At 40.5% G+C, this 27,140-nt stretch overlaps 1 protein-coding gene across 1 annotated transcript; it reads right to left on the bottom strand.

The window, feature by feature from the left end:
- Positions 1–808: 808 nt before the first annotated feature.
- Positions 809–20,982, bottom strand: igf1 (insulin-like growth factor 1). The gene is made up of 5 exons (XM_084909654.1): positions 20,682–20,982; positions 19,199–19,358; positions 8,160–8,407; positions 7,955–7,987; positions 809–6,109 (listed from the first exon to the last, which is right to left on the bottom strand). Exons 1-5 carry the CDS (start codon positions 20,727–20,729, stop codon positions 6,050–6,052), a joined length of 549 nt encoding a protein of 182 aa, XP_084765780.1. The 5' UTR covers positions 20,730–20,982; the 3' UTR covers positions 809–6,049.
- Between the last annotated feature and the right edge of the window lie 6,158 nt (positions 20,983–27,140).

Below are 27,140 nucleotides of genomic sequence, written 5' to 3'. Positions count from 1 at the left end.
TCCTGGTTCCTGAGGTTATTCAAACATGTTTGTGTGTTGCACTCTTTTGACTCACCATGTAATAAAAAATTAGCCCATATAAGAGTATAAAATGAGCATTTTAAAGACATCCTAACCTTGATATTCACTCCGATAACTGGCTTTCTTTCTCTCCACTGCACACGATCTCTCCAATTTATTTGAACTCTAAATCTTGCAAGCTTGCAACCTGCAATTGTCCCATTAGGGTAAGATAATTGATTCAGTATTAGTCATAGAGAGGGATGAAATAACATCCAGGATGGTCAGGATGACCGGGACCTTGCCAGCGTTCCTGCTGTTTCACATTTTGATCTCCGCTGTCTGCTGAGCGTCAGCCAGAGAGTCCGTTTATCAGGGTTTTATTGTTGCCCCATATACATCAGTTCTTTAAAAAAAAAAAAAAAATTTTAAGTGCTGACAGCGAGCAGAGCTCAGCGCTGTCACTGTTAGCATCCCCCAATAGAGCTGAGACATGCAGGGAGTGCCACGCCCCTTCTCTGTTTGCTTTGGCAGATCCTGCTGCCTCTTAGGAAGTATCACTTTGTCATTTAGCCCAACCAGATTCATATGCATGGTGCACAAAGCCTCAGCTTGAGTTATGGCTTTATCCATGACCAAAATGTCTTTAAAGATTTAAGAGGGACGAACTTCTACTTTGTAATTATCTGCTGTTTATGTGTCTGACTCCACTGGGTTCCTAATAAAAGCCATATAGACGCTACCAGTGTGATGTTATGTGACAGGGAGAGTAATGTCTTTACAGGGTTATGTTTCCCCAGAGATTTTTATAAGTAAATACACATGCAGTATGAAAGAACGCTCCAGCCATTTCTGTGATGTTGACAAGTGGTTTATTCAGCAGGAATGGTGAACAGTTTGTCAGTATTTTTTTTTTTTTGTCTACAGAAGGCAATCAAGCACCATGAATAACAGCGCTCCAATCAGACAGTTGTTTTGGACAGTGACCTTCAGGAAATTGTATCATCTCGTATAACACTTCATATAATCATGAATGACTCACACGCTCCCATGATCCAGGCTTTATTGATCATTGCATACCACTGACAAACTGGAATGTTTCATTCATTGTTTGAAGATGGTTGCTGCAGCTTCTGTTTTTAATGCACAAACTGTATTTCAGGTACCAGAAACATAGTGTGACGGGTGTACTGTTGTTGTAGTGAAATTGAGACAGTGATACCATCATTTGATATTTAATGAACAGCTCATTGGTTTCATTCATGATACAATAATGGTGAGTGAGGCTTCACTTTAATCGAAAAGTCTTTGGTTTATACCATTTATCTGAAGATCTGGGAGGACCAGAGCTGTTCTCCAGCCAGCTTCCTATTTCATTTCTGCTGCCAGGTTGACTAATAAGACAGTTTGCTTAGAATAAACACTAAAGAATATAGCAAATCCACATTATACAACCTTTTTAGAAACAAAAACACACTTTTAAATTAATCTGTGAAAATAAGTTTTAATTGAGAATTGATAACGAATGTTTTGGACAAGATAAATTAAACTCCTGGGTTACTCTTAAAGCCAGACAATGCAATCTTAGTTCAGTTCTCAACATGGGCTAATTTAATTTTTAACTGTAACGAGAAGCGATTAACACCTCACGACCAGCTCACGATCATCAATCGCTTGGTCGGGAGGATTTCAAACCTGTTTGAAATCCTCACGACCGTCGTGAGGGTGTCACCGCAGCCGCTCACACTGCGCACGCGCAAACACATAAATGTCGGTGAAAAAGACAGAGTAGCACAGCAGTGCAGCGTGTGAGCTGAACACAAGCGATGGAGGCACTTGTAGAACTTTGGAAAGCTCATCTGAGCCTTTTTGATGTGGCCTCACAAAATTATCACGACCACAACAACCGTGAAAATAGTTGGATCTACACTGCTGCTCAATCACAGCTGACTGATCAATGTTTTTCATTAGCAATTTAGCAAAGTTGATGGTGGTGGTGTGCGTGTCTGTGTGAGTGAAAGACAGAGGGAGAGCGAGCGACAGAATTTCCGTTATAACCTTAATTTTATGGACGCACAGTGTGAGCACTCAGGTCGCATCAGAGCATCGGGCCATATAGTGTGAGACCCTGCATCGTGACCAACGAACTTCTAACCCCTGCGAGTTAATCGTGCAGTTTGAGCAGAAGCTGAATAACGCAACTGAAAAAAATCGCACAGTGTAAGCCCAGTTTTAGTTTAGCTTAGCAATGTTAGCTAGGAACAGGGAACAGCTGCCTTGGCTCTGCCCAGAGGGTTTTATTTATTTATTTTTTTAAAGCTCCTCTAAAGCTCAGAATCTTGTTTATCTAATCTTTAAAAATTGAGGTGAAATAACACACAGGGTTCACTTCCTGTGTTAATCTGTGAGCTTTAGGATTGCTAGTGGGCGGATTATATTGAGTACACGTAGTCAGCAAGCTAAGTTAACTGGCTAAATAAAAAATGTAGAGACAAAGCACAATTAATAATTCAGCCCTAGATTTATTTTGTGGGAAGATCACTTCTTTTCTGTCACGACTGTTAGCACCAACAGACTAAATAATGGAGAAGTGTGTTACAGGCAATTAGCCAGGAGTGGGAACGGGAAGAATGGGAAAACTGCAATTATGGCTGTATTTTTCTAAGTTCTGCTGAACCACTGTGTTAAAGTTATAAAGGTAATATATCTGCAAATGGCTTTGCTAGTTTTCTAATAGCTAAAACCCCCCCCCCCAAAAAAAAACAAAGATAAAAATAATCCTCTGGGGTTTTTTAAAAAATCTGGAGTTTTGAGATAGCAGCAGGAATTTTATTAACATTTCAAGTACAACTTGTGGCGGTAATTGTTTTCCCATGCTAATGGAGTAGTTTTCAGAAGAGCTCAATCTCTGTGAAACAGCTCTTTAATTTTACTTAAATAGAATAAAATATTGAACTCTATGCCATTATTTTCCATGTTGACAGGCACAGGTCCGACTCAAAGATATTTTTTTTCAATGACCCTAATCTTTCACTGTATGTCATACCCATTTTAGTCTTATCTGCTGAAGCCAGTGAAGCTGTATCTGGATAAATCTGCAGGTGTAAGTTATTATCAGAAAAAATATATTAAAATATACTAAGGCAGACATGTTGGCTTACAATTTTTAGATGATGTGGTTTGTTGGTAGTTGAACTGTGATTTTCAAAATGCTGCGAACTTTAAATGTTGTCAGTTACTTTGAAACCGACTCTGAGTAATAGTTCATTAAATCTATAAATAATAATTACATTGGCTAGCCAACACTCATAGGCATAGGCAACCAGATGCCAAAGCAGAAGAGGTTTAAACCTGCATTCTTTTCAAATGCTACCAGAGGGTGACTCCTGCAGATTCAAAATTACTTTCTGTCCTATATAAATTTGTGTGGTTTCAAAGTTCATCTTTTCTGGTTTCAAAGCATCAAGAATGGTAAAAAGAAAAAAAAAAAGAAAAAAAAAAGGGGAAAAAAAGGAATAAATAAATCAGCTCAAGACCTCAACAGGATTTCTCAAACTAGTGGCTGACTTCACAGTGCCCATCTTATGTACTGTCAATGTACTCAGGTTTGGGTGAGTCCTTAGTTGTGAGCCCAGTAAGACTGAGGACCATATAATCAATAAAAATGTTATTAGGTAAGAGCGTGTCAACTAAACTATCGACCAGTCAACTCTGAGTCCACAGCCCTACTTTCGTAGGGTTCGTCACCCCGTCTCTACGAGAGTAGCAATGACCTCTTTTTATTTATGTCATTAAATTAAAGATCCAGACTCTAAATATGTTACTGAAATGGGTACATTTGGGATTTTTGTTGGATGTATGCTGATTGTCTACTGTCTGACAAAGGTTGCATTGTCTCGTTTTAAGTAATTTCAATAGCTGGTACTTTGACTTCCAGTTAGGTGAATTATCACCAACACACACATCTGGACAGACAAAAGTACACGATGACTTTTTACAATCTTAATACAATTGGAAGAATCATTGTTCACAGTTCTTTTGTCAAGTTATTTGGCATAAGGGATCTATATTGAGAAAATAATTTAAAACAGTAGAAAAAATAGCATTTTGCCTTCTTGGGAACACAACATGGTATATTCATTTCCTTTTTTTTTTTTTAAATTCTTCATGCATTCACAGATTTCACACAGATACATTTACTCGCTTAGACTACTACCTTATTGAAACAGCTTACAAATAAAAACACTATTAAAATGGTGGCCACAAGGCTGTGCAAAAGGGAAGACCTCCAATGTAAGCCCTGCCATCAGTCTCTTAGCCATCTCTTGCAAGTAACAAACTACAAAATAGCACCATTATACAGTGGATAGGATTCTTAATACAGTTTTGTTATATGAAACCATCATGTACAATGAATGATAGTAATGCATAGGTTAACATAATGGGAATACTGTTTGATTATACACAGGCAGAGGAGACAGAGCCAGAGATGAGTCGTCTTGGGCAATTATTATTTTTTTCGTTTATTTTATCGTTTTTTTTTTATCGTTTTTTTTTTTTTGGAGGCTTAAACAAACAGCCGTTTTTGTTAGTCCTCATGCAAGGACTTCTCAGAACTGGCTTTTCATCAAAGTTGGTGTATGTCTGCATGACCTTTGCTCGTAGTTGCATAACTCTAATTTACCTTGTGAGTGCTTTTGTATGTGTATTTGTGTTCTGATATGCGAACATCACATCACCAGAAAGATTTGTCCTTGTGGTTTTGCCAACGTTCACCAAATATGCGTGTTTCTTGGGTGCACTCTGCAATGAATGCAGTGGAGGTTTATTCTACTCTTGCCATCAGATAAAGTTGCAAAATTCTCAGCCTTCCTAAGCTAATAAAATATCCAGGTCAAGATCAATCACTTAAACTCATACGTGTGACGGTTCTGCTTTTTTTTTTAGAGCACTTGCTTTGACTAAACTTTCATAACATCGTGTTTACCCTTGAACACGGGTTGTGAGTGGAAACCTGTGTTCAAGGTTAAACACAGGTTTCCACTCAAACTGAAATGTTGACTGAACTGTTGTCAAAAATCAAATTTGGCTGGGGTGTTGACATGTGAAAGGATGCAGACGACAAACATTTTGCCTGATTGTCATTATTTGACTTTTTCCGCTTCAGTTTGCCAAATGCACTTTGACTTCACCGAATGACACGCTTCTGAGGGCCAAACGAGAACTCAGTTTTAGCTTCTGGTTAATTTGTTTTTCTGTTTTGGAAAATGTGAAAAATCCCAGTCTTGTTTTTGTAGTACCTTCTGTACTACCTACTTTCTTTAAAATCCCCTCTAATAGCGCTTGAGCTCTTTTTATAATGTTTGGATTGTAGACTCAGTCCTCAGGTTTTGAACACTTCCTGGGGCTTAAGAGGGATTTGGACTGATCTCAAACCTTCCAGCGACTCCTCTTAGTAAGGTTTAGACTTAGGCTCAAGTTAAAATACCTACAACAATGTTCAAACTCTGATGAACCACCTGGTCTTTGTCCTTAAAGCAAACCTTTTTTATTTTTTATTTTTTTACATAATAAAAATATCCACAGTAATGGATGGTGCATAAAAACAAACTCTGAATGTAATATATCAGCTTTGAACTGGGGTACTAACTGTTAAATGTGACCGAGCCACAGCCATGCTGCTCTCTGATTGGCTGAGGCCCAGATACGTTCCCATCTTTCCTGGAGCCTGGGGAGGCTGCAGCTCCCACATGGAGGTTTAATAAGCTCTTGTTCGTGTCTTAGCAGCTAAACTAGTCTGTTACATTGCATTAACAAAGAATTCCTCCCAGTATGGAATGGTGCAGTGTATAAAATAATCACAACTTTCCACATCAGACCCTTACACACCACCTAGCTCTCTGTTTTCAATCATTTTGAAGAGCTTTTCAGGTCATTATTAGCATCTTCTTTCTTTTGTTTTACAGTGAACCATTCCACAGGGGTACCAGGTAAGGCCACTCCCTTCTCTCCTCCCAAGTTGCTGGGCATTTGTCCATTTGCTCCTTCCCTACATTCTGTAATTCCTGCCCCCCGAACTTCCTCGACTTGAGTTTTTCTGGTGGACTTCCTGCAACAAAAAAGAAACACTTTTTTTTTTTTTTTAGATGTACAGCAGAGATATAGAAGATACCGGATGGCCTGGTCTTCTGTACTTATTTGGTCAAAATCCATCTACCCGGCAGTTTTCATATAGCTTTATCCAACTTAGGGGTCACAAGGGGTTGGAACACATCCCAACTGATATTAGGTAAAAAGTTCAATACACTCTTTGTGGTTACCCATGCATCTTGGGGCTAATTTAGAGAAACTTAGAAACACACACTTTCACATCTATGGCCAGTTCAGAATGACCACTTTACTTAACAACCGCATCTTTGGTCAGTGGAAAGAAATCAGATATGTAATCTCCAAACAGAAAGACCCTAGCCAACCAGGATGCTCAAACTTAGAACCTAAAACAGCTGCTAACCACAGCAACATGATGGTGATGGTGATAAACAATAATAAAACAAAACAAATTTTTCATTTTTTATTTCTGGTAACTTCAAATAGGAATCAGTTTTAACTAACTAACTTCCAAATCCCAAAAAGTTGATTTCATTCATCTGTACATTACACTTTCAGTGGGAGAAAAGTTTTGTTAATGATCCAAGTGTCCTTTTCAGTCCACAATGAACCGAATCAACGTTCTGGTATGATGGAACATGCATCAAGACATTCCAACATCCAAATGTTGGTCTAAAAGTGATCTTGTCTAAGGTCAGTCATATGCCATAAGGATTCTTACACTGGTTAGGGTAACACTAGAGCAGACGGGATATCCTGGTCTTGTATTCAAGCAACTGACAGCAAGGGGAAATCAGGGGAAAATTGCTTTGGACTGTGCCCTGGAAGAGTCCAGAATCTAGTAATAGTAAAAGCCCTTAAAATTACCTGACCTGCTACTTTCTTCACTCTCAGTGTTTAAATAACTTCTTCTTCCACTAACATCTGCACATCCTAGCCTCTAAACAGTGCTTTTATGTGCCTGAGCCATGCAAGACCTAAGTAAGGGAAAGTACATAAGTACATAGGGAAGTACATAAGTAGTTCTGCCTGTACTTATTACAGTACTTATTCTAGTAGATTCTAGGAGTAGTTATCTACTTAGTTCTTAACTCCTTACCTCCCTGCCAAGGAGGTCTGCATATTTTAAATCAAAGATATGTTCTTTATATAATTGATTCTTGGACTCTAAATGAATTCAAACAAATGCAGCTCACTGAATTTTTCTTCAACATCCTTCCCTCTACAATGCTTGATTTTACACTCTGCCTCTTCTGAGTGTGGTTATTCTGATCAGATGTGGGCACTCGGATTTCAAATGCATTCAGTCAGAAAACATGCTATATTCGGACAGAGTATGATCTCAACCTTCGAACAGATCTAAAATTGTTCACCACCAACTGCCAGTGATGTACGAACAGCTGCAAACATAAAATCACTAAACGTGATATGTGTGCTTTGGCTCCTTCCCTTGCATGTGTTGTATTGTAAGCTATCTGAATTTTAGGACATAATGTACAGTAGCAGAGTGGAGATTGTGCCTGGGGAGTGCCACTGCAGGTCTACCACAAAAACCACTTAGTTTCTTCTTCCGATTCTAATGGTGTTCTTTTTTGGAGAAAAGAGTAAAAAGCACATGGTTGAATTTTAAAATGCTCACACTATGACACCGAATCCATATTTAGAAATTACACTTTCTTTAGTTGCCCCCTGATGTTTTAGAACTAGGATTTATATAAAGTTTTCATTTCTTGTAAAAAAAAATTGCCCTGCTTTTGAAACTCTTATGTCACTGGCGAGATTGCATGTTTGGTAAAGCTTAAATGACAAAAGGACAATGAAACATGAGATCATTTTGCATGCATACCTTGAAGGATGAACTATGTCCAGGTGAAGGTCTCTGTGGAAGAAAAATTAGGTCACTTTAGTTGGATGGATGAGTTTCTGCTAATTAAGCTATATTACCTTAATTAATCAGGATATTATGCACGTATGCTCTGATTATGTAACAAAATGTAAATTCAATCCAATCAACAATTTTTAAAATTTATCTGTTTTGATGCTTTGCTCACCTTCTTGTTTTTTGTCTTGTCTGGCTGAGGCGCTGTCCTACGCTCAGTCCCCTTGTTCGCTCTGCTACTAACCTTGGGTGCTCTTGGCATGTCTGTGTGCCGCTGTGAACGCACAGAGCGAGAAATCTTGGGAGTCTTGACAGGTGCACAGTACATCTCAAGGCGCTGCAGCTCACAGCTTTGGAAGCAGCACTCATCCACGATGCCACGTGACCGCCTTGCACTGGGGCCATACCCTGTTGGTTTATCTGTTTGAGAAGAACGGCAGCAGGTTTTAGACAATGGAGAGACAGAACAAGTTCCATTGCTTAGTTCTAATTTTGTACCCAACAAAATTGGTGGCTAGTGCGCTGAAATAAAGGACTCATTGATCCAAACTTTACTACTTCAGAAAGAAATCTGCACTTATTTACATGAGCTGGTATAAAAAGGCTAGATAGCAATATTTTGGCTCTTGACTGGACTTGAAGAAAAAACACAGATTTGTTTAATGATTTCATATGACTGGATTTATTCTAAAAGTATATTTATATAAAAAGTCAGCCAGAGACAACATTTTAAATCGGTTAACAAAACTATTGCTAGCTTAATTTGCTATCATCCTATAGGAAAAAAAATCTGTTAATGGTAAATGTCCTTTCAGCCAGTAAAATCAGTGTTGTCCGCATTTGTATACCTGCTTCTAAATTAAGGGAACTTTGATTTGAAATTTAGTACATAATTTAAGTGGTAAATTTGCCCTCATGCTTATGGCCAGTACAGGTTTAGCTGAACCAGCCAAACTCAACAACAAAAATATTGATGTTAGCTAGGAAGCAAAAAGGAACAATGTTGTTTCATGATTTCCGTGCTTTCTACATATAATTGCATATATTTTTTAATTTGTACAAATATAAAGCATAGGCCAGAAAAAACACTTTACATGTGTACAGCTGACAAAACATTTTATATTAGCCAACAAAATCCGTGCCTTTGTCTATTTTTACCCAAAATACCCATTGATTTAAAGTTTACTACGCATTTTCAGTTGAAATTGTCACTTTTGAGTCTTTAAAATTATGACATTATTATTTTCCCTTTCCTATGCTTCTTATTTTTTTAATAGAATTAATCAAAGACATTCTGGCGATGGCTGGACGCCGACGCCACGCTCGTAATAAAGCTGTGATAACAGCCGTACGGTCTCAGTGACACTGATTTCTTACATGTAAAATTTACAACATATCACATTGCACACTGTGGACTCATTTTGGCAGCTGCATCAATGTAAAAAAAAAAAAAAAGGAGGGAAAGGGTGGGGGAAGGGGGGCAGTCACCCAAATGGTGAGAATATCCTGCTCAGCCATTTTGGCCCAGGTGTCTTTTACATAGTCCAGCGAGGCCAAGCCACAAGTCCCCTGGGCCCGATCCACCTGCAGAAACATCCAGGCAGGCTTTTAGGACCACACCACCATTGGCTATGTCCCACTGTTCATTCACATTTTTATTTGGCAGAAGCACCCTGGAGGCTCGTTCAAATAACACAGATTTTGAGGATGGAGACATGATGCATGCTCACTGCATGAAGTAAAGAAGCAAAGCCACAGCTAGCAAAGGTGTTTTGGGTATTTTGCTTTTTGGGGGAGGTTTTTGAGTCCAAATAATACATCTCAGGGCGTGACAGATTTTTGACTCAATGATCACATTTAGTTACAGTGACGCCAGTACTCACTTCCTCTTTTAACTCCCTAACCCCCCAGAACCCACCCTCTTTGGTGGCTTTTAGAAAAACCCAGACTCCCCATTTACAATTCCCTGCTCACCTTGAACAATATAGTCCTGATGGGCTTTTCCCTGTTACCAAATGAAATAATAATAATTTAATATGGCATTTACAAGGAGGAAATGCCTTTCCCTCTCAGAGTTAATAGCTCTTGGCTCAGAAGACTGCCAGTGCTGACAAAGTGCATTAACTTCTGCTCTCTGTCTGCCTTGTCCTGACAACGTTATTTTGAACAGAGAGCAGCTTTCATTCAGAAACAGAAGCATCTTTCTCCTCAGACCCCCAGACACAAAGCAGAGTGGAGGCTAACAGAGGTGTGAATGAAGAGGAGGAGATGGGGGGTGATAGGGAGGCTTTCATGTTGCTCATCAGGTAGCTGGATGCTAAAAATACCTTGTGCACCTGCATTATTTAGGAAACAGAAGAACTGGATTTACCCAGATCTCAGACTTCTAAACTAGATGTGTGCAAACTAGACAACTGAAATATTTAAATGGCTGGAAAAAAAATCTTGATTTGGATATTCAAATCTTTATTATATACAGTTCAAACGATTGTATTCACTTTGTTTTTCTAAGAAATTCTTTCAGTGCTTGTCCCACTGAGTAACAGTGGTGTTCTATTAACACCTGACGTGAAGACATTTAAAAAGAGAAAATTGCGACACTGAGCCCTGGCTGGTGATTATATAATGGTTTCTGAAAGCCAAAAGAGGGGCTGTGCTTCAATGCCTGGCCTGTTTTTCAATCCCCCCCCCCCAATAAAGCCTTACAAATTAACATCCGCTATTATTCTGAAAATAGTTTGCCACCCTGCTGCACAAACAGCTGGAAGGGACAGGGTAATCAGCTGGTGCCGGTTGTAGCATGTAGGATAATCAGCTCAGGCAGGTTAGGGGAAAACACGCATATAATAATCAGGTCTAAAACCTTTGGATAACTGCTGTAATCCCCCGTCAACAAAGAATTGTTTTCTGTGACTGTTAAATAAGGGTAAATGAAGAAGATGCAAAAAAGGTTTTGCCGATTTTGCAAAAGTCAGTCTGAAGGAAAACTTAAAGAAAGAATGTTTCTTTTGATTATTAAATACCAACTGTCTTTAGGAAGGACCTTTAACGACTTACTTCTTTGCAGATGATGCCAGCCTGTACAAATATTTCTAACCAGAGCAGCGTTTTTTAGTTTCTAATTGTAAAAGGGATTATTGAGAAGATGTTGAACACAGAGATTAATGGATAGCACATACCTTACTTGGTGGTGAATTCGAGAAAATAAAGAGAAAAAAGCCGGAGGTTTATTTAGGAGGGCCTAATACACTGGATAGCCATCTACGTCGCACAACCGGTGAGTCAAGGAACCGCAACTAACACACACATCTCTGAGAAACCCCGGACATTGAAAAAGCTATTCTTTTCAGAAGTTTTATGAACATTTTGATATGTTCTGAGGTATTTTCTTTTGTCCATAAGTGTGTTAACTTTGGAATAAGTTCTACCGGTTGTAAACTGAAAACAACCACAGTCTTCGTCCACTACGAATTAGCCACTTAGACATTTACAGAACCTTCTTTTAAGTGTTTTTTAAAGGCCAAATCATAACTTTTGTCTCATTGTATCACTGATATGCACATTAGCACTCAACCCAAAATCTGAAGCCGTGTGGACTAGCACCACTGCAGTCACACCAATTAAAAGTCAACTGAAAGTGTGTTTCATACGCCATGTGTAGTTTAGTGATGTCTTGCACAACCTTGATCTTGTTCTTGTTTTGAATTTGCACACACCGTTTTCTCTTTTTGACTTTTTCCTGTTGTTCAGCCAAACACAGCAAACTAAGCAGCTCTTCTTCCTCCATCAGGAGGAATATGTATAGGAGCACTGTTTGAAGTTTAAGTCTACAGCTGGCTGCACAAAAACCACAAATTGGTCTTTGGGGTGGAGTACTTCTTCACCTTGGATGTCACTCTGACAGCATCCTTCTTAACAGAAGCTATGCTATAGTTTTGACTATCCACAATCTATGTTAGTTTTTCGTAAAGTCTTTCATCTGATGTCACCGCACGGTTCCCTGAAACATCTTTGGTTTGGTATTTGACAGGCTCAGCATGCATAGTGCTCATTCCTCCAAGGAACAGCACTGGAGAGAGATGGCTCGATTTCCCCATTCCAGAGTGGCACAGAAAGCATCTGAGTTTTACAGCTTGGTCATGGTCAATAAAAAGCAGTGGATTCTTGGAGCCAGTGAACTGCTCCTCCTGCGAAGTGTCAGGGAGTTTACGGCTGGGCAGGGACTAGAAGAGCTGCTTTAAGTACTAGAAACTATCTCTTTATCATTGGTACCATGTTTTACGGCTTGTGAGAATTTGAACCTTATCCAAATGCATTATGAATATTTAAAGATGGATTTTTCAGGGTATGTGTTCTTGGCAAAGTTTTGCAACAACTTTTGGAATTTACAAATGTAATTACCTATGTTATACTATTATTGGATTTAAGTTATTTATGGAGTCATTTGTTTTCAAATCCATGTTTTCTGAACAATGGGAAGTCTTTTGAAAAGTAATGTCTGGAATCTGTATGAGAATATAAAGATTGTGTAACAAGACTTTTTGGAAATACTGCAGTGGGACATTTTGGAGAAAGTGGTCTCAGTCCAGCACCAAATGAACTACAGAGCAGTTCAATTCAGGTGAAAATGATATGCAAATTTGAGCTAAATGTCATCGCATAACCACGTAGCGAGGTAGGGCTTCCCAGAGTTTTCTGGTTGTAGCTGGATGAAATCAGTTGCAAAGAAGGTGCTGCACCAAAAACCTCCTTGTGACTGCTTTAGTTGCAAGCAGATTGCTACAGTTGCCTGTAGTTTTTGCTGTATGTATGCAAATACTTGCTAACTGCAAACTAAGCAGTAAAACAGCTTGATAAAATGCAACTCAAAACAGAAATGGAGAAGTTCAAAATAATAATAATAATGGATTGCATTTTATATAGCGCTTTTCGGGGCCCTCAAAGCACTGTACAATTCCACTATTCATTCACTCTCACATTCACACACTGGTGGAGGCAAGTACAGTTGTAGCCACAGCTGGCCTGGGCCAGACTGACAGAAGCGAGGCTGCCATATCGCACCATCGGCCCCTCTGGCCATCACCAGTAGGCGGTAGGTGAAGTGTCTTGCCCAAGGACACAACGACGAGACTGTCCGGTCGTTGTGTCCTTGGGCAAGATAAAAGGTGTCTGTAGCGCTGAGGTACACCTTTTCACTCTGAAGGTGAACCTTCTCCTTTTCCGATTTGAATGACACTTTTCTTATTTGTAGACAAGTCAGCCACTTCCATCCAAACTGCAACCACTTCATTATGCTAGCGTTTTTAGCAACCAGGTGGGGAATACAGGTAGTTGCCAGGGGGTCACTGACGGCTCTGTAGGCCTGGGTGACTTGGACTTTGGCAATAATTTGCCCTGCGGACTGCCATCAACCTTCAGAAACAACTTGCAACTGGTCAATGAAAATTTGTTTTTTTCTCATGATCGGTAGTTGGGAGACAAGTTAAGTTATCATTACATGGTTAGTGGTCATGTGTCTGCAAAGCCTCAACACTGGAAGTCTTTATCACCAGTTGGTGGCCATTAAAAAAGATCGCAGGTGAAAGAACTTTGCCTGGAAGCTGCATCCATCTTTTAGATTGTCTGCGGTTAATGCCTGTGTTTGATTATGTATTTCTTCTGCTTATCATGGAGATAAATGTCATTATTTATTATAGCCTTGAGTATTTGAATAGTTATCGAATTTAGGAAGGCTACATTTCTGCATTACAGACAAATGTAATGTGATCACTGCTGTGCATGAGTCTTTGGTTACACCTAACAAGCGAAACCAAGCCATTTTATGAGATCTATAAAGACAAAAGAACGCCATGAAGAAGATATCTATAAATCTAACTAATGTTCCCCTGTTTTCTTTGTAGAAGGCCTGCATAATGTGAATGACTGAAAAGGTTAAGTATTCTTTAGTGTCCTCAAATCCCTCGAGTCTCAACTTCACCTAATGTACAGATTTAAATCTGGACGACGCCTGCCTGTCCTTTTCATGAGAAGCCTCTTTGTTCCAGTATTTCGCAGCGGGGGTCAGAGATGTTTAGTTTCAGGTCCTCATGGGAAATCGACACCTTTTCATAGCGATGGAGAAGACACAGGAGGGCTTTCTTCGGGCCTTGGTGCCTTCCGCTGTGTGCTCAGGTCCAGTGCAAAACTATGGCGGGAGGGGATGGTGGAGGGTGTCCTGATCATCCTGTAATCCACATAATCCCCTGCTGCTGAGGGACCAGGCCTCGCCATGCGTGAGTCTAAGTGTGTGCATGTGACGTGCTGTTTACACATTCTCCCTCTTTCTCCAGCTCAAGTGGCTCTGAATAAAACTGGCAGGGACAGACACTGAAAAGGAAGTCATATCTCATCCTCCACTCTCCTTTCCACCTTCAACTCACCTGAGCACACTGCATTTTATATTTGGTTGCCTTCTTATTGGGTATTTGTGTAGCGACGATGAGCTTTTGGCTGAAAAAAGGATGGATTATTTCATCTTCTTTGCAGACACTATGCAGAAGTCTTACAGAGTAAGATTAAATATCTCGTGCTCACTCTAAAACAGCTGAATATTTCAGCATGAACTAAAAGTGACTTAGAGCGCGGAGCTACTTAGCACTCACACTTCAGCCAAAAAATGTCCCATAACAGATCTGATTCATGGAATGAACATCCCAGTGAAATCACCCCGCAGTCCTGCCTGCTAAAGCATTACAAAGACAACTAAGGATTTTTTAGGTCGGGCTAATAATTGGAAAAACTGACTGCAGGTTTTTTTTTCTCTGTTTCATTGACCGCAGTTTGTTTAATTACCCTTTAAAAAAATGAATTTCCACCAACTAATGTTTTCTGTCAGGGTAGGAAATCTGCAGTTGTGAAATACAAGTGTGCTTCACTTTACTGGTGGCATGGCAAAAAGCACTGTGAGCACATAAAGCCCGCTGTTGTTGCAACACTGTCTCTACACACATTATCAATCAGAGGGCTGCCAAGTTCAACACGGCCAGACTGGAGGGGAAGAGTTCAGGGAAAGGATCACGCTTCCTTTGGCCAAGCCGTTACTCTGCTGCGTCCTATGGACGACAGAGCCCAAATGGATTCTCCAGATATTTTACTGACTAGAAGCAAAGGAAAAGGGATGACAGCGAGAATATGAGAGAGCGAGAGAAACCGAGGACGACGGCGAGAAGCATATTTTCCAAGGCACAGCACCCTGCTGCTCAAACCTCGTCATCTTTTTCAGAGAATGGATGGAGTGTTCATGAAATACGCCTCTTTTTAACAGGAAAAAGTAGCATTGATAGATGGATGCTGTGTAGTCCACTGACAGCTCAGTGTAAGGTAATGTGGGAAAGACAAATACGTTCCACCAACCACCACAAAAAGGTCTGTTCCTGTTTAAGAAGTATATTCTACATGAGGATTCATGAGTTGCATTGGCTTCTGTTCAACACTTTCCCATTTAATAAACTGCAGTTAAACTCCGGTATCAGTATCCAACCCTTTGTCACATTCCCACATCACCCGGCTCTGAACACTCTCATACCATGTCAAAATCCTAAACATATCAAAAACTTTTAAGCTACAGCTGCAGACAGGTCACGGGACCATTTCAAAATCGGAGAAATGAAATGTTCAGAGTTGGGGTTTTAAAAAAAAAAGACTGCTAAGGAAAAAAAGATGCCAAAGTTCAAACCTGTTTACTCAGAATCCAAGGCCTGCACTTATTAAAATGTTATGTTTGATCATGTAGTTAATTTTTTCCGACTCTGTTTCTTAAACCATTTAAAGAAGAAGACGCTGAAGCCGAGGGAATCCAAAGACCAAAAAGTCTTAACAGGCAGAATACTGGCAATCGGACTGGCTGTCAAGACCACTCCACAGCATGTGGGTATTGCCAGGAGCATCTGGACGAACACGGCTCGCAGCTTTGCAGTAGCTTGGTGGCTCTCCAAAAAACTTTCTGGCAAATGCCATACAGAGGCCCTGACGCAGAGAATGATGTGGACTGGTCCTGGAAAAGCTGCAAGGAGCAGGATTCGGGGAGAGGAGCAGCAAGGTGCATGCTGACACTGCTATCTGTAAAAAAAATCTATTTACATTCAGAAGACCGAATTCCAAAGAATTAAAATGATTTAATTTGTAGAATCTCTTAGCATAACAGCCAGAAACATGGTTTAGGTTATGCAACTCAGACCCTTTGTTAAGGTTAGAGAAGGGGTAAGAGAGAGATTTTACAGTGATGTGTGAATTGTATTGTGCCTATTTAATTTCCAATCTCTCCGAAACAATAAAGTCATACATAAACAAGCTGGTAGAAAGCAGGAAATTGATCTGAGAGTAGCTTCTGGCTTTTAAAAGAGAAGCCAACATGGAAGTGCTTTAAACCTGCATTTTTTTCCAGGCCACTAGAGGGTGATAGCTGTAGTTTGAAAAAGACTTCTGGTCCTATAGAAGTCTTTGGGAAAATTACCTTCTGACGTGAGTTCTGTAAACACTTTCCTGCATAATGCACTTTGTATGCAGTGTCAGACGTTTTTCATGACAGGTGTAGCAAGTCCCATCAAAGCACAGTTCGGATGATTCTCAGTGCCAGACGAGAACAGTTGATAGCTGAGCTGATAAACTTGTACAAATCCAGTTGACCAACTCTTATATTTAAGCTGCATGAAGAGTCTATTATATTCTGATACAGCTACAGATAGCTGAAGAGACACCACGGCCAAGCAATGGTTGTTGTTATGTCTCTGTAGTCCGACTGAAGGGCGCAAGTGTAGTTGGTGCAGGGTAATGTAAAATCTTTGTGCTCGTGTAAATTACCAGGCACACAGACGCCTCCTCAGAGCCTCATACTCGCATCACATGACACAAATGGACTCGAGCCTAAAGCATATCCCATCTATTAGTCTGTCCCCAGTTGCTATACACATCTATATACATCTGCACGCCACTTTAGAACCCACTTCCATGGCACACCTTTCCATGCATATTGAAAGGTGGAAAGGTCCCAGAACAGAGCCATGCCACCACATGTAGAGATCTGCAGATGGAAATAACCCTTCAACAATAAGAACCTTTAGAGGGTTGGCTGTAGCTCAGGAAGAGCAGGTCACCTACTGATCGGAAGGTTGGTGGTTCGGTCCCTGGCTCCTCTAGTTTGCATGCCAAGTGTCCTTGGGCAAGATACTAACCCCAAGTTGCTCTCCAATGCATCCATCGGAGTATGCATGTGTGTGAATGTAGTTAGAAAGCACTATGAATAGAGAAAGTTCTTGTGGAATGGGTGTGATTGGGTGAATGTGGCATGTTGTATAGAGCCTTCTGAGTACTCCGAAAGAGTAGAAAAGCGCTATATAAGAATCAATCAGTCCACTTGTATACGTTATGTTATGTTCTTACTAACTGCAGTGCTAACCATGACCTAGTGTGTTGCCGTAATTTTTTCACAAATACTTTAGATTAGTAGAAGTAGCTCTGTGGTCCAAACCTATAATTGCAACTTTGATCATCACATGAACTGAAGATGAGGTATTTCCTAGTTTGAGGTTGTGGGCCCTGCAGTACCCTTAAAAGCTGGCCCACACGTTGTGGAATCACAGCACCACAATACTTGGTTTAGGTCAGTTAAGGATTTAAATCCAGCTGTTAAGCATTGTTTCAACACCAGAGTGTATAGACAATATTTGTATTGAAGTCCCTTAAACCTGCATTTTTTTCTTCTAATGGCCAGCAGGGGGCGACTCCTCTGGTGCAAAAATGGGAAAAGTCGGACTACGTAGAATTCTATTAGAAGATGACCAGATCATCTCCTGCGATCTGTGATTTCAGTAAACACTTTGCTGATTATTGGTTTTTAGCTAATGCAACATGATGATTACGTAGTAAATTATGGTCAAATAGGTCAAATAGGACCATAAAGCAGGGTAGGTTTTATCATAGGGTGAAGTCTATGCTGCTTGCATTTAGACTGGGCTTGTGAATGCCATCCATTCTCTTCTGCTTATCCAATTCATTTCAATCAGCTACATTTTAGTGATAATTAGGAAAAAAATAATGGGTTATCAAGCCAAACTAAGTTATTGAACGCAGTAAAGTTATCTGCTAAACCTGAGCATGGCTTTAGACCACTACTGCCCTCCCCCCACCTTCTTCTGGCCTCTAATTGTCCTACACGATAGAAAAGGTATATTTTCAAACTATTCAGGTTCAAGTGAAGGTGAAAGAAATCAATTACTGGAAAAGAGAAGAACTGCAAATGCATTATAGATGCTGCTGATCTCCAAGAGAAATCTTATATCTTCTTCTGTTTTTCGAACTGGCAGCTGACAAAGTCTACCACATGTGGAAAATCTTTCATAACTTTGGGACCAAACCAAACCATTTAAAATGGATTGTTATGACAAAACTGCACAGGAGTCAGAGGGAGAACTAATAATTTTATGAATAAGAAATGACTGTTGGTGGAGATGTGATGCTCGTTGAGGACATTTGCTGAAACTGGCTTAATTGATGGATGCCAGCCAGAGAAAAGTGAATAATAAGCTTCTAACCTTCAGCTCTGTGGGAGCCAACTATACTGTTAATGTACAGTCGTGCTGCTCGTCTCTGACAGACAGAGCAGGATACATGTCCTGAGAAACTCTGGCTGCCGGTGGAACATTGCACCTAACCTTCATAGCTCCATATATCCTGTGCTGCTCTGGGCTAGGTTGTACCCTTAATGGAAAAATTGGAGATTTAAATCCTGGTTTCTTGGTCGAGGGTTTTCTTTGGGTGGCTCTCCCTTCTCTGGTGGAAAAAAGAAAAAACTTCACTGCAACATTTACTTTCTACCCCTCCTTTTTCTTGGAGATAGCCAAATTCCACTTAAAGCCCTTTCCCTCTGGTCACAGCTGCGATTTGCCACCAATAAGAGTTACTTATCATTATTCCATATTTCATCTAACTTTTCTCATTCAGAATTTGACCTCGGTGATGAGAGTAGCATTAAAACAAATGTACAGGGAACTTAAATATAAGATGTAAGAGTGGATGAGGAATGAATGAAGTAAAAAAAAAAAAAAAAAAAAAATTAAGGGAAAGCCAAGACGAGATGTCAAACTGGCTGTTCTTTTATTTATGAGCTCGCAGGAGGTGGAGAGCTCTGGGACATATACAGCCAACCTTTATGAATAAATAAAAAGGTGCACTTACTGAAATAAAAGCCTCGCTCTCCACAGACAAACTGCAGCGTGTCGACCAGCTCCGCCCCGCACAGGGTCTCAGGGCCCGCCCCTGTTGCCGTCGGAGTCAGGGTGAGGACGCACAGCAGTAGTGAGAGGGTGTGGCTACAGGAGATACAGCACATCGCACTCTGCGCACAGGGAGAGAGCAAGAACATTTTCACAGCATCATCGGAAAAAGAGTTTCTTTTAACCACAACTCAAAGCTTCATGCACTCTTCTCCATTTAGCGCATCTGCTGTGACAGTTTGTTGCACAGTGTCTTGCTCAAAGGCACGTCAGTAAGTGGCAGTATTACACTTGCACTGTCAAACACAGGGTTGAAAAAAAAAAGGCAGCCAGCTTAAAGTTGGGCATCCAGGATGTTCCATCCGCTAAAAAGGGGAAAGAAACAGATGGTAACTTTACAGGAGTTTGGAGATGTGGAGGAAAATGTATTAAATCCAGACTCGCACTCGGTGCCAGAGTCAGTCAAACAGGAGGCTGAGCAGCTCTGATGCTCCGGAGCGCCTGTGCGTAACCGAGCGGAGCGCGTCCAAATTGAAAACACACTATACCCCCCTCCTCTCCTTCTTGTCCATCCGCCCGGCTTCTGTGTAGTGGGTCTTAGCAAGTTAACAACAATCTGCATTAATCACATTAATTAAATGCAGGCTATCTATCATTAACAACCAGTTTAACATTTAAAATGTGCCAAAGCCCAGCTGTCAGCGCATTATTAGGCGCAAAAGTGCTTCGACACTCAGAAAGGAGAATAAATGAGCTGCCAAGGGATCTTTCCGATCCAAAATGTGAGATGGAAAAAGGCTCTCCCGCCAAAGCCCGCGGAGGAAGCTGACTGGGCCAAATGTACATAATAAAGAGAATAAACACGGAACGTTATCCATCTACATCACAACCGCAAAGTCCCGACGCCCGCAAGTGTTTCTTGATAATCTCTCCCGCTCTCTGTCTTTCAACCCCGCAGAGGCATCAGGTTAGATATTTACCACGTAAATTATGCAGACTCAGCAGTAATTACTTTGAAAGTTGCACAGCTGCATTAGGGCTTTCTGGTGGAAAAAGAGCGCCGGGCGCACGGAAAATGTCCAAATTCATACCTGCGCTGAAAGTCATGCACGATCCATGTCAATGATTTTTTTAATTGCAAAAAAAAAAGAAAAAAGAATCAATCAAAGCAAAATGTAGAAAATATAATTATCTCTGGAAAAAAATAAAATAAAATAGATTACCAGGACATGCGGGAGAGTTGTTCCATAAGTGGATGAAAAGGAGAAAAATGTGAATAAATCCGCACCAATGCATGCGTTCAAAAGCTGTGAAACACAAGCAAGCGATAAGAATCCCCTTTTATTGTTTCTTTTTAAAGTAGGCGAAGATGCTCTGTGCAAATAGTGAGCAAGTGAAGAATCAAGGTGATAATGTATAGTGTCAAAGGAAATCAGGTAAGTTACCTTGAAGACATCACATAAATGCCACTGAAAGGAAAAAGCGCTAGACATCCCCACGGGTCTCCACAAGACAAAGCCCGACGAAAATGAACTTGTTTAAAGTCATTAAAAACAGGGAGAAAGAGGATGAGATGCGGGCAATGTCACATCTCAATATTCCGACTTTGTTCCATTGCGCAGGCTCGTTTTGGAGAAGTGAGATTTAGCGAACAGGAGACGGATTTAGAGAGAAAATCCCTCACATTTATCTACATTACACAGACATTTTCAACAGGAAACAGCTGGGGCAGCATTTGCCTCCTACTCGTCCTAAGTTATTCATTAAGGATTTTGGGCACATATTCAAATAACGTCATTTCTGTTTTTTCTCAGAACGGGATTGAATTTTGATCTCTCTAAGACTTGGTTAGTAGTTCAGATCAGCCCCACCACCACCACCAGCAGCAGCAGCAGCAGCAGCAGCGGCTCACACTCTTACAAACGCATTATTTTGTGCCCTGAAAGCTCATGAAGGAGAAGTTAAAGACGAGCTGGCGGTTGTGATATGGCTCTTTGCTGTTGTGCGTAATTTGGCACCGCGTAACTGAACAGCAAGTCTCTCCACTAGTGGTTTGATTAAATAAATCATTAAAAACACTTTCCCACTTGGTCACCGCAGTGCTCCCAACTTGAAAACCTCACAAGGAAAAGCTAAATAAATGTGAACTGGAGTGAAGATGTAAAAATGTGACATTTTTATTACAGTAAGGAGCAAACTTGAGCCAGAAAGCCACATGTGAAGCCCTGTTCCCTCTAAATGAGAGCCACTGTGCAGGGTTTGCTGCCTTTCTGCACACTGTCACTGCATAATTCTGGTGTATGTCTCTGGTTTTCTCTCCCTTCTTGCTGATTTTCACTTAATAGAAGTGGGTTCGCCTGTAAATGACATCTGATGCTCCTGTGAACTAGAGTGGAAAAATAAAAAAGGAGGAAAAAAAAGAAAAACACATGGGGTTTTATGATGAAGAAGACATTTATTTCATACCCTTGGAGCAATCGTCTGCACTGACAGACTCTTGATGCAGGGCCACCCACTGTCATCGTGTTGAAGATGGGGCCCCGCAGTTCCCACTGTGTCACAGGAAGGGACGAAAGCAAGGGCTTAAAGAGGGTTGTTCTCAGCAGGGACGGGATATCAACACTGATCCAGTCACTAAACATGAGATCAGTGCTGTGACCCAATCATAAAACAGGACACCGGCACGTATCCAGGCATGCTCCCTCCGTGTTTGTGTGTGTGCATCACAAGCAAGGTTGGTTCCAAAGGGGACTTAAGACACGCAACAGTTAGAGTTGTTTGGGTAAAGTGGGTCAAAACACGATCATCATCAAATGTCCCAATCTGACACAGGCAGCAGCACTGACACACACTTCTGATACAGGAGCTCAACTCGCAGATAAAGTGAGGGGTGTCCAAGCTGAGGGTCCTTGATGGCGTAAATGAAGCCGATTAAGGCAGTATTTTTGTCTGGTTTTGCTCTTAGTGCAGGATTACAGCTCAGTCGTCCAAACTTTTAAAACAGGTGCAGCCTAAAGTGTCACATGCAAAATGAGGAATGCTGCTTAATTAGAGCTTAATCTGCTGTTAATAAAGTTGTTTTCTTTCAGCAAAAAAACACCCCAAAATGTGTCTCAATGCCACACAAATAATTTTTTTTGTGTTTTTTATTTTTTTTTACTTTTCATTGTTTAAATTTTTATTTAACAAACAGTAGATTGATTCATAATCTCAATAAACAGATACCTGCAGGTTATCTGAGAGGGTCATGAGCTGGTGTTTATTCGGTTTAACGGGTGAAGACGAGCCAAAAGTGTCTGATATTTATTGTTCTCCGTATTTGGTTGTTGACTACATCTGTAGTTGTTCAGCAGACATGAGCTGTATTCCTTAAGATCTCAGTCTGGGTTGATGTGGTTTCTCCCTCACTAACGGGTGCACTTTACTACAGCAAACACTCACTTTTACAAACATCTGCATATGTGTTTAGAGCGCAGCCAAACAAGCACATTGATCTGATTTAATGCTGCACAGGGAGACACGGGATATCTAAAAAATCAAAGCCAGTGTATAAGTGCCGTAAACCTGCACTCTTTCTAATAGCCAGAAGGTGGTGATGCTTCAGGAGTCGAACAGAAGTCTTTAAGAAACTATTAAACATTTTCCTGATGAGCTTAATGTCTCAGTTTCTAGTTTTGGTAGTTGCTTGTAATTTAGGGTCCTAAATCTGTCCCTTTCTCATTACGTACACTTTGAAAACACCAAAACAGACCAACAAAAATGTTCAAGTTGATGCTCCAGTGACTCCGTAAACCAGTGCCAATGTCCCATCTCGGCTCTACTCGATTCAACTCTATTCCACTCATTTTTGGTCATTTTCCATTACAATTGAGTACCCTTTTAAAGTGTTTGGGGTCGTTATAGCAATGTAGCCAAAAGTCCTGTCTTGTCATTTGTATGTAACTCAAAAACACAACAATGGAGGACATTAGGGCGATGCTATACTTGCTGCTAAACCAATAAGTGTCTGCACCTTAAATGGCCAGTTTTATTTTTGTGAAGGAGACGCTCTTATGACTTGTCAAGTGACGCCACTGACTGGCCAATCAGTGGCGTGCAGTCTGTTGATGTCAAATTTTTGACTCAGAACACCTGAAACCCCTTCTGAGTAGGTATTAAATAAAGTACCTGGTACCAGGTTTTATCACTTAATGGAACCCACTAAAAACCGAGTTGAGTAGCAGAAAAGGAGTTCTAATGTCATAAAAACAGGAGATCAGTTGTCATTAGCATTAAGATAATAAGACAGACATGTGTGACATGTGTAGGCAAATTGATTCAGTGTGACACAAACCCTTCAAACATCCAGAAGTGGACTTTAAAAGTGGACAATTTCATCCACAGACACACAAATCAGTACGTATGACAGAAATAAAATCACATACAAGGGAATAAAAACAATGGCGGCGAATTAGACTATGCAGTTTCTGTGGAAATTGCAGTGGGATTGATCGTATGATTCCGTTGGGATTTATTTTAAATGTATTCCAGAACTGTTCAGAAGCATACGCTGCACAATTGAGGCTATAATTTCTAAGTTTTAATGGATGCTGGAGAGTATGAGTTAAGTAGGCCTGCCCTGAATGTTGAGTACAGTTTAGAGCCCCTTTTTACTCATTAATGAGCATCATTTTCAAAATGAAAATCATGATGCATTTAGTAAGACTAAGATGTGAGACCCAAAACAAGATAGCTAGCAGGCAGGAGCTCAAAGATCATTGGCTGTAAGACTTCTGTACAGAGACTTGTTTTTGAAAACAGAGGAGTCACCCCCTACTGGCTGTTAGAAGGAATCTAGACTTGCTTTACTTTCCACACCATGAAACTTCTTTTATATACAGTTTTTGTCTGTTACCATAGAGAATATAAAAGATGTCTGTAGCTATTGTGACATCACCAGCTTCACAAACCCCAAAGCACAACCATCTTTTATATACAGTCTTTGTTTAGTACAACTCCCATACAGTGTAAGGAGAGTGAATAGCAAACATTTACGGAGGACATCGGTATATTATTATATAACGTTTGAGTCTATCATATGAGTGATGCACTGTACCACTTCAATGCCTGCCGCAGACAAAAATTGCACCATAAAGTAAAAACCATGTAAAATTCTGAAAAGTTAAGTCCTACTACAAAATTTTCTTTATTTTTCCTTTAAAAAGAAAGGTCTTTATTGGTACTGGCTTCTAAAATGTGAAATATGACTGTAAATTTAGATGTGACAGCTTGGATTCTGGTGAACTTAGTATGGCAATTTTTCTCGGTTGATTAATGGCTAAAGATATTAAACTTAATTGCAGCTCCACTTTACACCATCACAGTCCAGCTAAATGCACATTCAAGGACACTTGGTGAATTAAATAACACATTTGTACTGCCAAACTTTAGCTTGATGAACTATCTTTGATTGCCCTACCTAACTTTAGGTTAATGCATGACATGACTTTTCTTCCTTTCAGGACAGCAGCTGGGAGATATAAACCGAGCGCCATTTGCAGGAGATGCTGATTTAGTATAGAATGTGATGGTGATGATGAGGGTGATGCTTCTCTCCTTAGAAGGACAAAACTGCTTTCAAGCCAGAGGACAGCCTTGTTAGCATCAGTTCATTCGCCGATGCCCGTAAGCCTCTCTGCTGATAGCTGATCTTAGATGTAAAATCTCATCTTTCACTGCCTGCTGACATAAAAAGCACACACACAATCTAGCGTGTAAATGCTTCATCACAGACTTTCCTGTTATCACTGTGGCTGTGGTCTGGAAGTATTGATGACGGGCTTGTGCAGTACATCTGCTGATGCAGTAGTAGGAAGAAGAAGAGGAAGGGGGAGTGGGCAGGCTGACCTTCCCTTGCTCTCTGTTTCTAATGCCCGGGTCTCTGAGCTGCCTCGGTGCCAGGTTTCCCTCCCTCTCCTTCACTCCTTCTCTTTTCTCTTTGGTTGCAAGACTTTTGAATCCCCTCATCCAACACCTCCCCCCCACAGCCTTGTCTAAGGAGACGTCCGCCCCAGTGAACTCATTGACCAGGGAAAGGCTTGTTTTTACTCCCTTCTGGTGTAGGAAGGGAGACAGCGCTCGCTGCAAAGAGTGTCCATCTGTGCAAGTTTTTTTGATCAAACGTGCATCTCAGACCTATATATCTATATCTATCTATATCTATATCTATAGATATATATCTATATCTATATATATATGTATATATATACATATATATATATAATTCCACTTATTAATTCCCACTTTTTTCCCCATCCTCAGTTTGTAAATAAAACCTGCACTTTTTGCTTTAAAAAAAAAAGAAAAAGGAGAGAGACTCACACAGGAGAAAGCTCTTGGTTACAAATGGAGTTATAATCACCTCATTTGGAACAGCTTTAAGATGTTAACACAGGAAGGCTTGTAAAGATGGACACTTTTTGCAGTGTTAACAGCATCCCGTCGGGTACCTCCTGCCAAACAAACGTCCGAGTCAGAGGATACGGAGCGCGGTCCAGAATGCAAATGAATGCGAGTGGATGAAAGTGAGAGGAAGATTTAGAGTGGATGAAAAAGAAGATAAAAGCTTTTTGGTTTTGCATAACCTGCATGAACGCCGCAGCAGCAAGGGAGGATGGAGGGCTCTGTGTGTGTGTGTGTGTGTGTGTGTATTGCAGGGCTGGTACCCAAGATGGGAGGGAAAGTGTGAGGCTGGGGATATGTCTGGGCACACACACAAGTTCACTTGAGGACACGCACACATGCATGCACTTACACACACTTGATTAGGAGAGCAATCCTGCTCTATTTTGTTGATTAGTCTGAGGGTTTTTCCAGCTCAATGGTTTCTCTGTGTTATATTTCCTCTGCTACCATTGAGTAAAACAAAAAAGCTTTGCAAAAACAATGAAACAAGGATATCTATTGCAAGTGATTGTAGGGGTAATTTCAGTTTTTTTCCTTCTTCTTCTTCTTTCTCCAAGTCGGGTAGTTAAACAGGGTGTGGTGCTACATGAGTTTGTGTGTGGCACTCGGAGCAGATATTGTTATCAAAGCCCTCTGCTGTGCCATACGCTGTTCATATGGAAGAAATAAAGGTGCGTCATGGAGAGAAACGCAAGAAATGGGGTGCTTGTTTTGATACGCTATGTTTCCACGGTAACACAGAGGGGTCACAGTATTCTGGCAAAAAGGCCGGGAAACTCTATGGTGCCTGTTGATGATCAAAACCTACTTTTTCACAAAGATCTCTGGGACGGTTTAACTGTTTGTTGTGGGATTTTAAGCAAACCAAACTAGGAACATGTTAATAAACAATATTTTTTGTTGTCATTTTCAGTAGAAATCACTGATAACCCTACCATACACCAGTGGTTAGTAGCCAGACTGTGGGGTGGGCCCCCTTGGTGGGTCATCGAGCTGCTGGAGGAGAAAAACATGCGATGAATCAAAGCCGAAAGGTTAGGATTTGCGTAGTAAATATGCCAAATCGAGTGCTGATGCTGATATTGACCTTAATTTCACTAAAATTCAACTTGGATGTTTTTTTAATCGTTAATGATTGATAAAAATGTGGTGTGCGTGGCATGAATTTGGCTTTGCAGGAGAGGCGTGCTAGAAAATGTTTACAAACCTCTGCCGTAGTTACCTGAAAACAGGAGATTATTACGTGACACCAAAAACTAGACTTCAGGTGGGTATACAAATAAACAATAATAAAATAAATATTTGTGCTGCCACAACACGTACTGGTGTCATTCAACAGCTGTACAGAGTTCTTCCTGCAAAATAGATTGGATTACATAGAAGTCTATGTTAAAATGAGCAGAGTGTGCTTTCAGGACTGGCTACATTGTTATTGACTTCGGCTTCAGAATCGTAACTTC

This window comes from Perissodus microlepis, chromosome 17 (assembly GCF_051167445.1).
Source record: "Perissodus microlepis isolate ML-2025 ecotype Zambia chromosome 17, ASM5116744v1, whole genome shotgun sequence".
In the NCBI taxonomy this organism is placed as follows: Eukaryota; Metazoa; Chordata; class Actinopteri; order Cichliformes; family Cichlidae; genus Perissodus; species Perissodus microlepis.
This window is presented reverse-complemented; position numbering and strand designations above follow the sequence as displayed.

What these genes read in the sequence shown, in the direction of transcription:
- igf1 (XM_084909654.1), bottom strand. Translation starts at nt 20,729, where the DNA reads ATGTCTAGCGCTTTTTCCTTTCAGTGGCATTTATGTGATGTCTTCAAG. An exon ending in ATTTATGTGATGTCTTCAAG is followed by an intron (nt 19,359 to 20,681) that starts GTAACTTACCTG and finishes CCCTGTGCGCAG; the next exon opens with AGTGCGATGTGCTGTATCTC. An exon ending in GACATAGTTCATCCTTCAAG is followed by an intron (nt 6,110 to 7,954) that starts GTATGCATGCAA and finishes TTTTTGTTGCAG; the next exon opens with GAAGTCCACCAGAAAAACTC.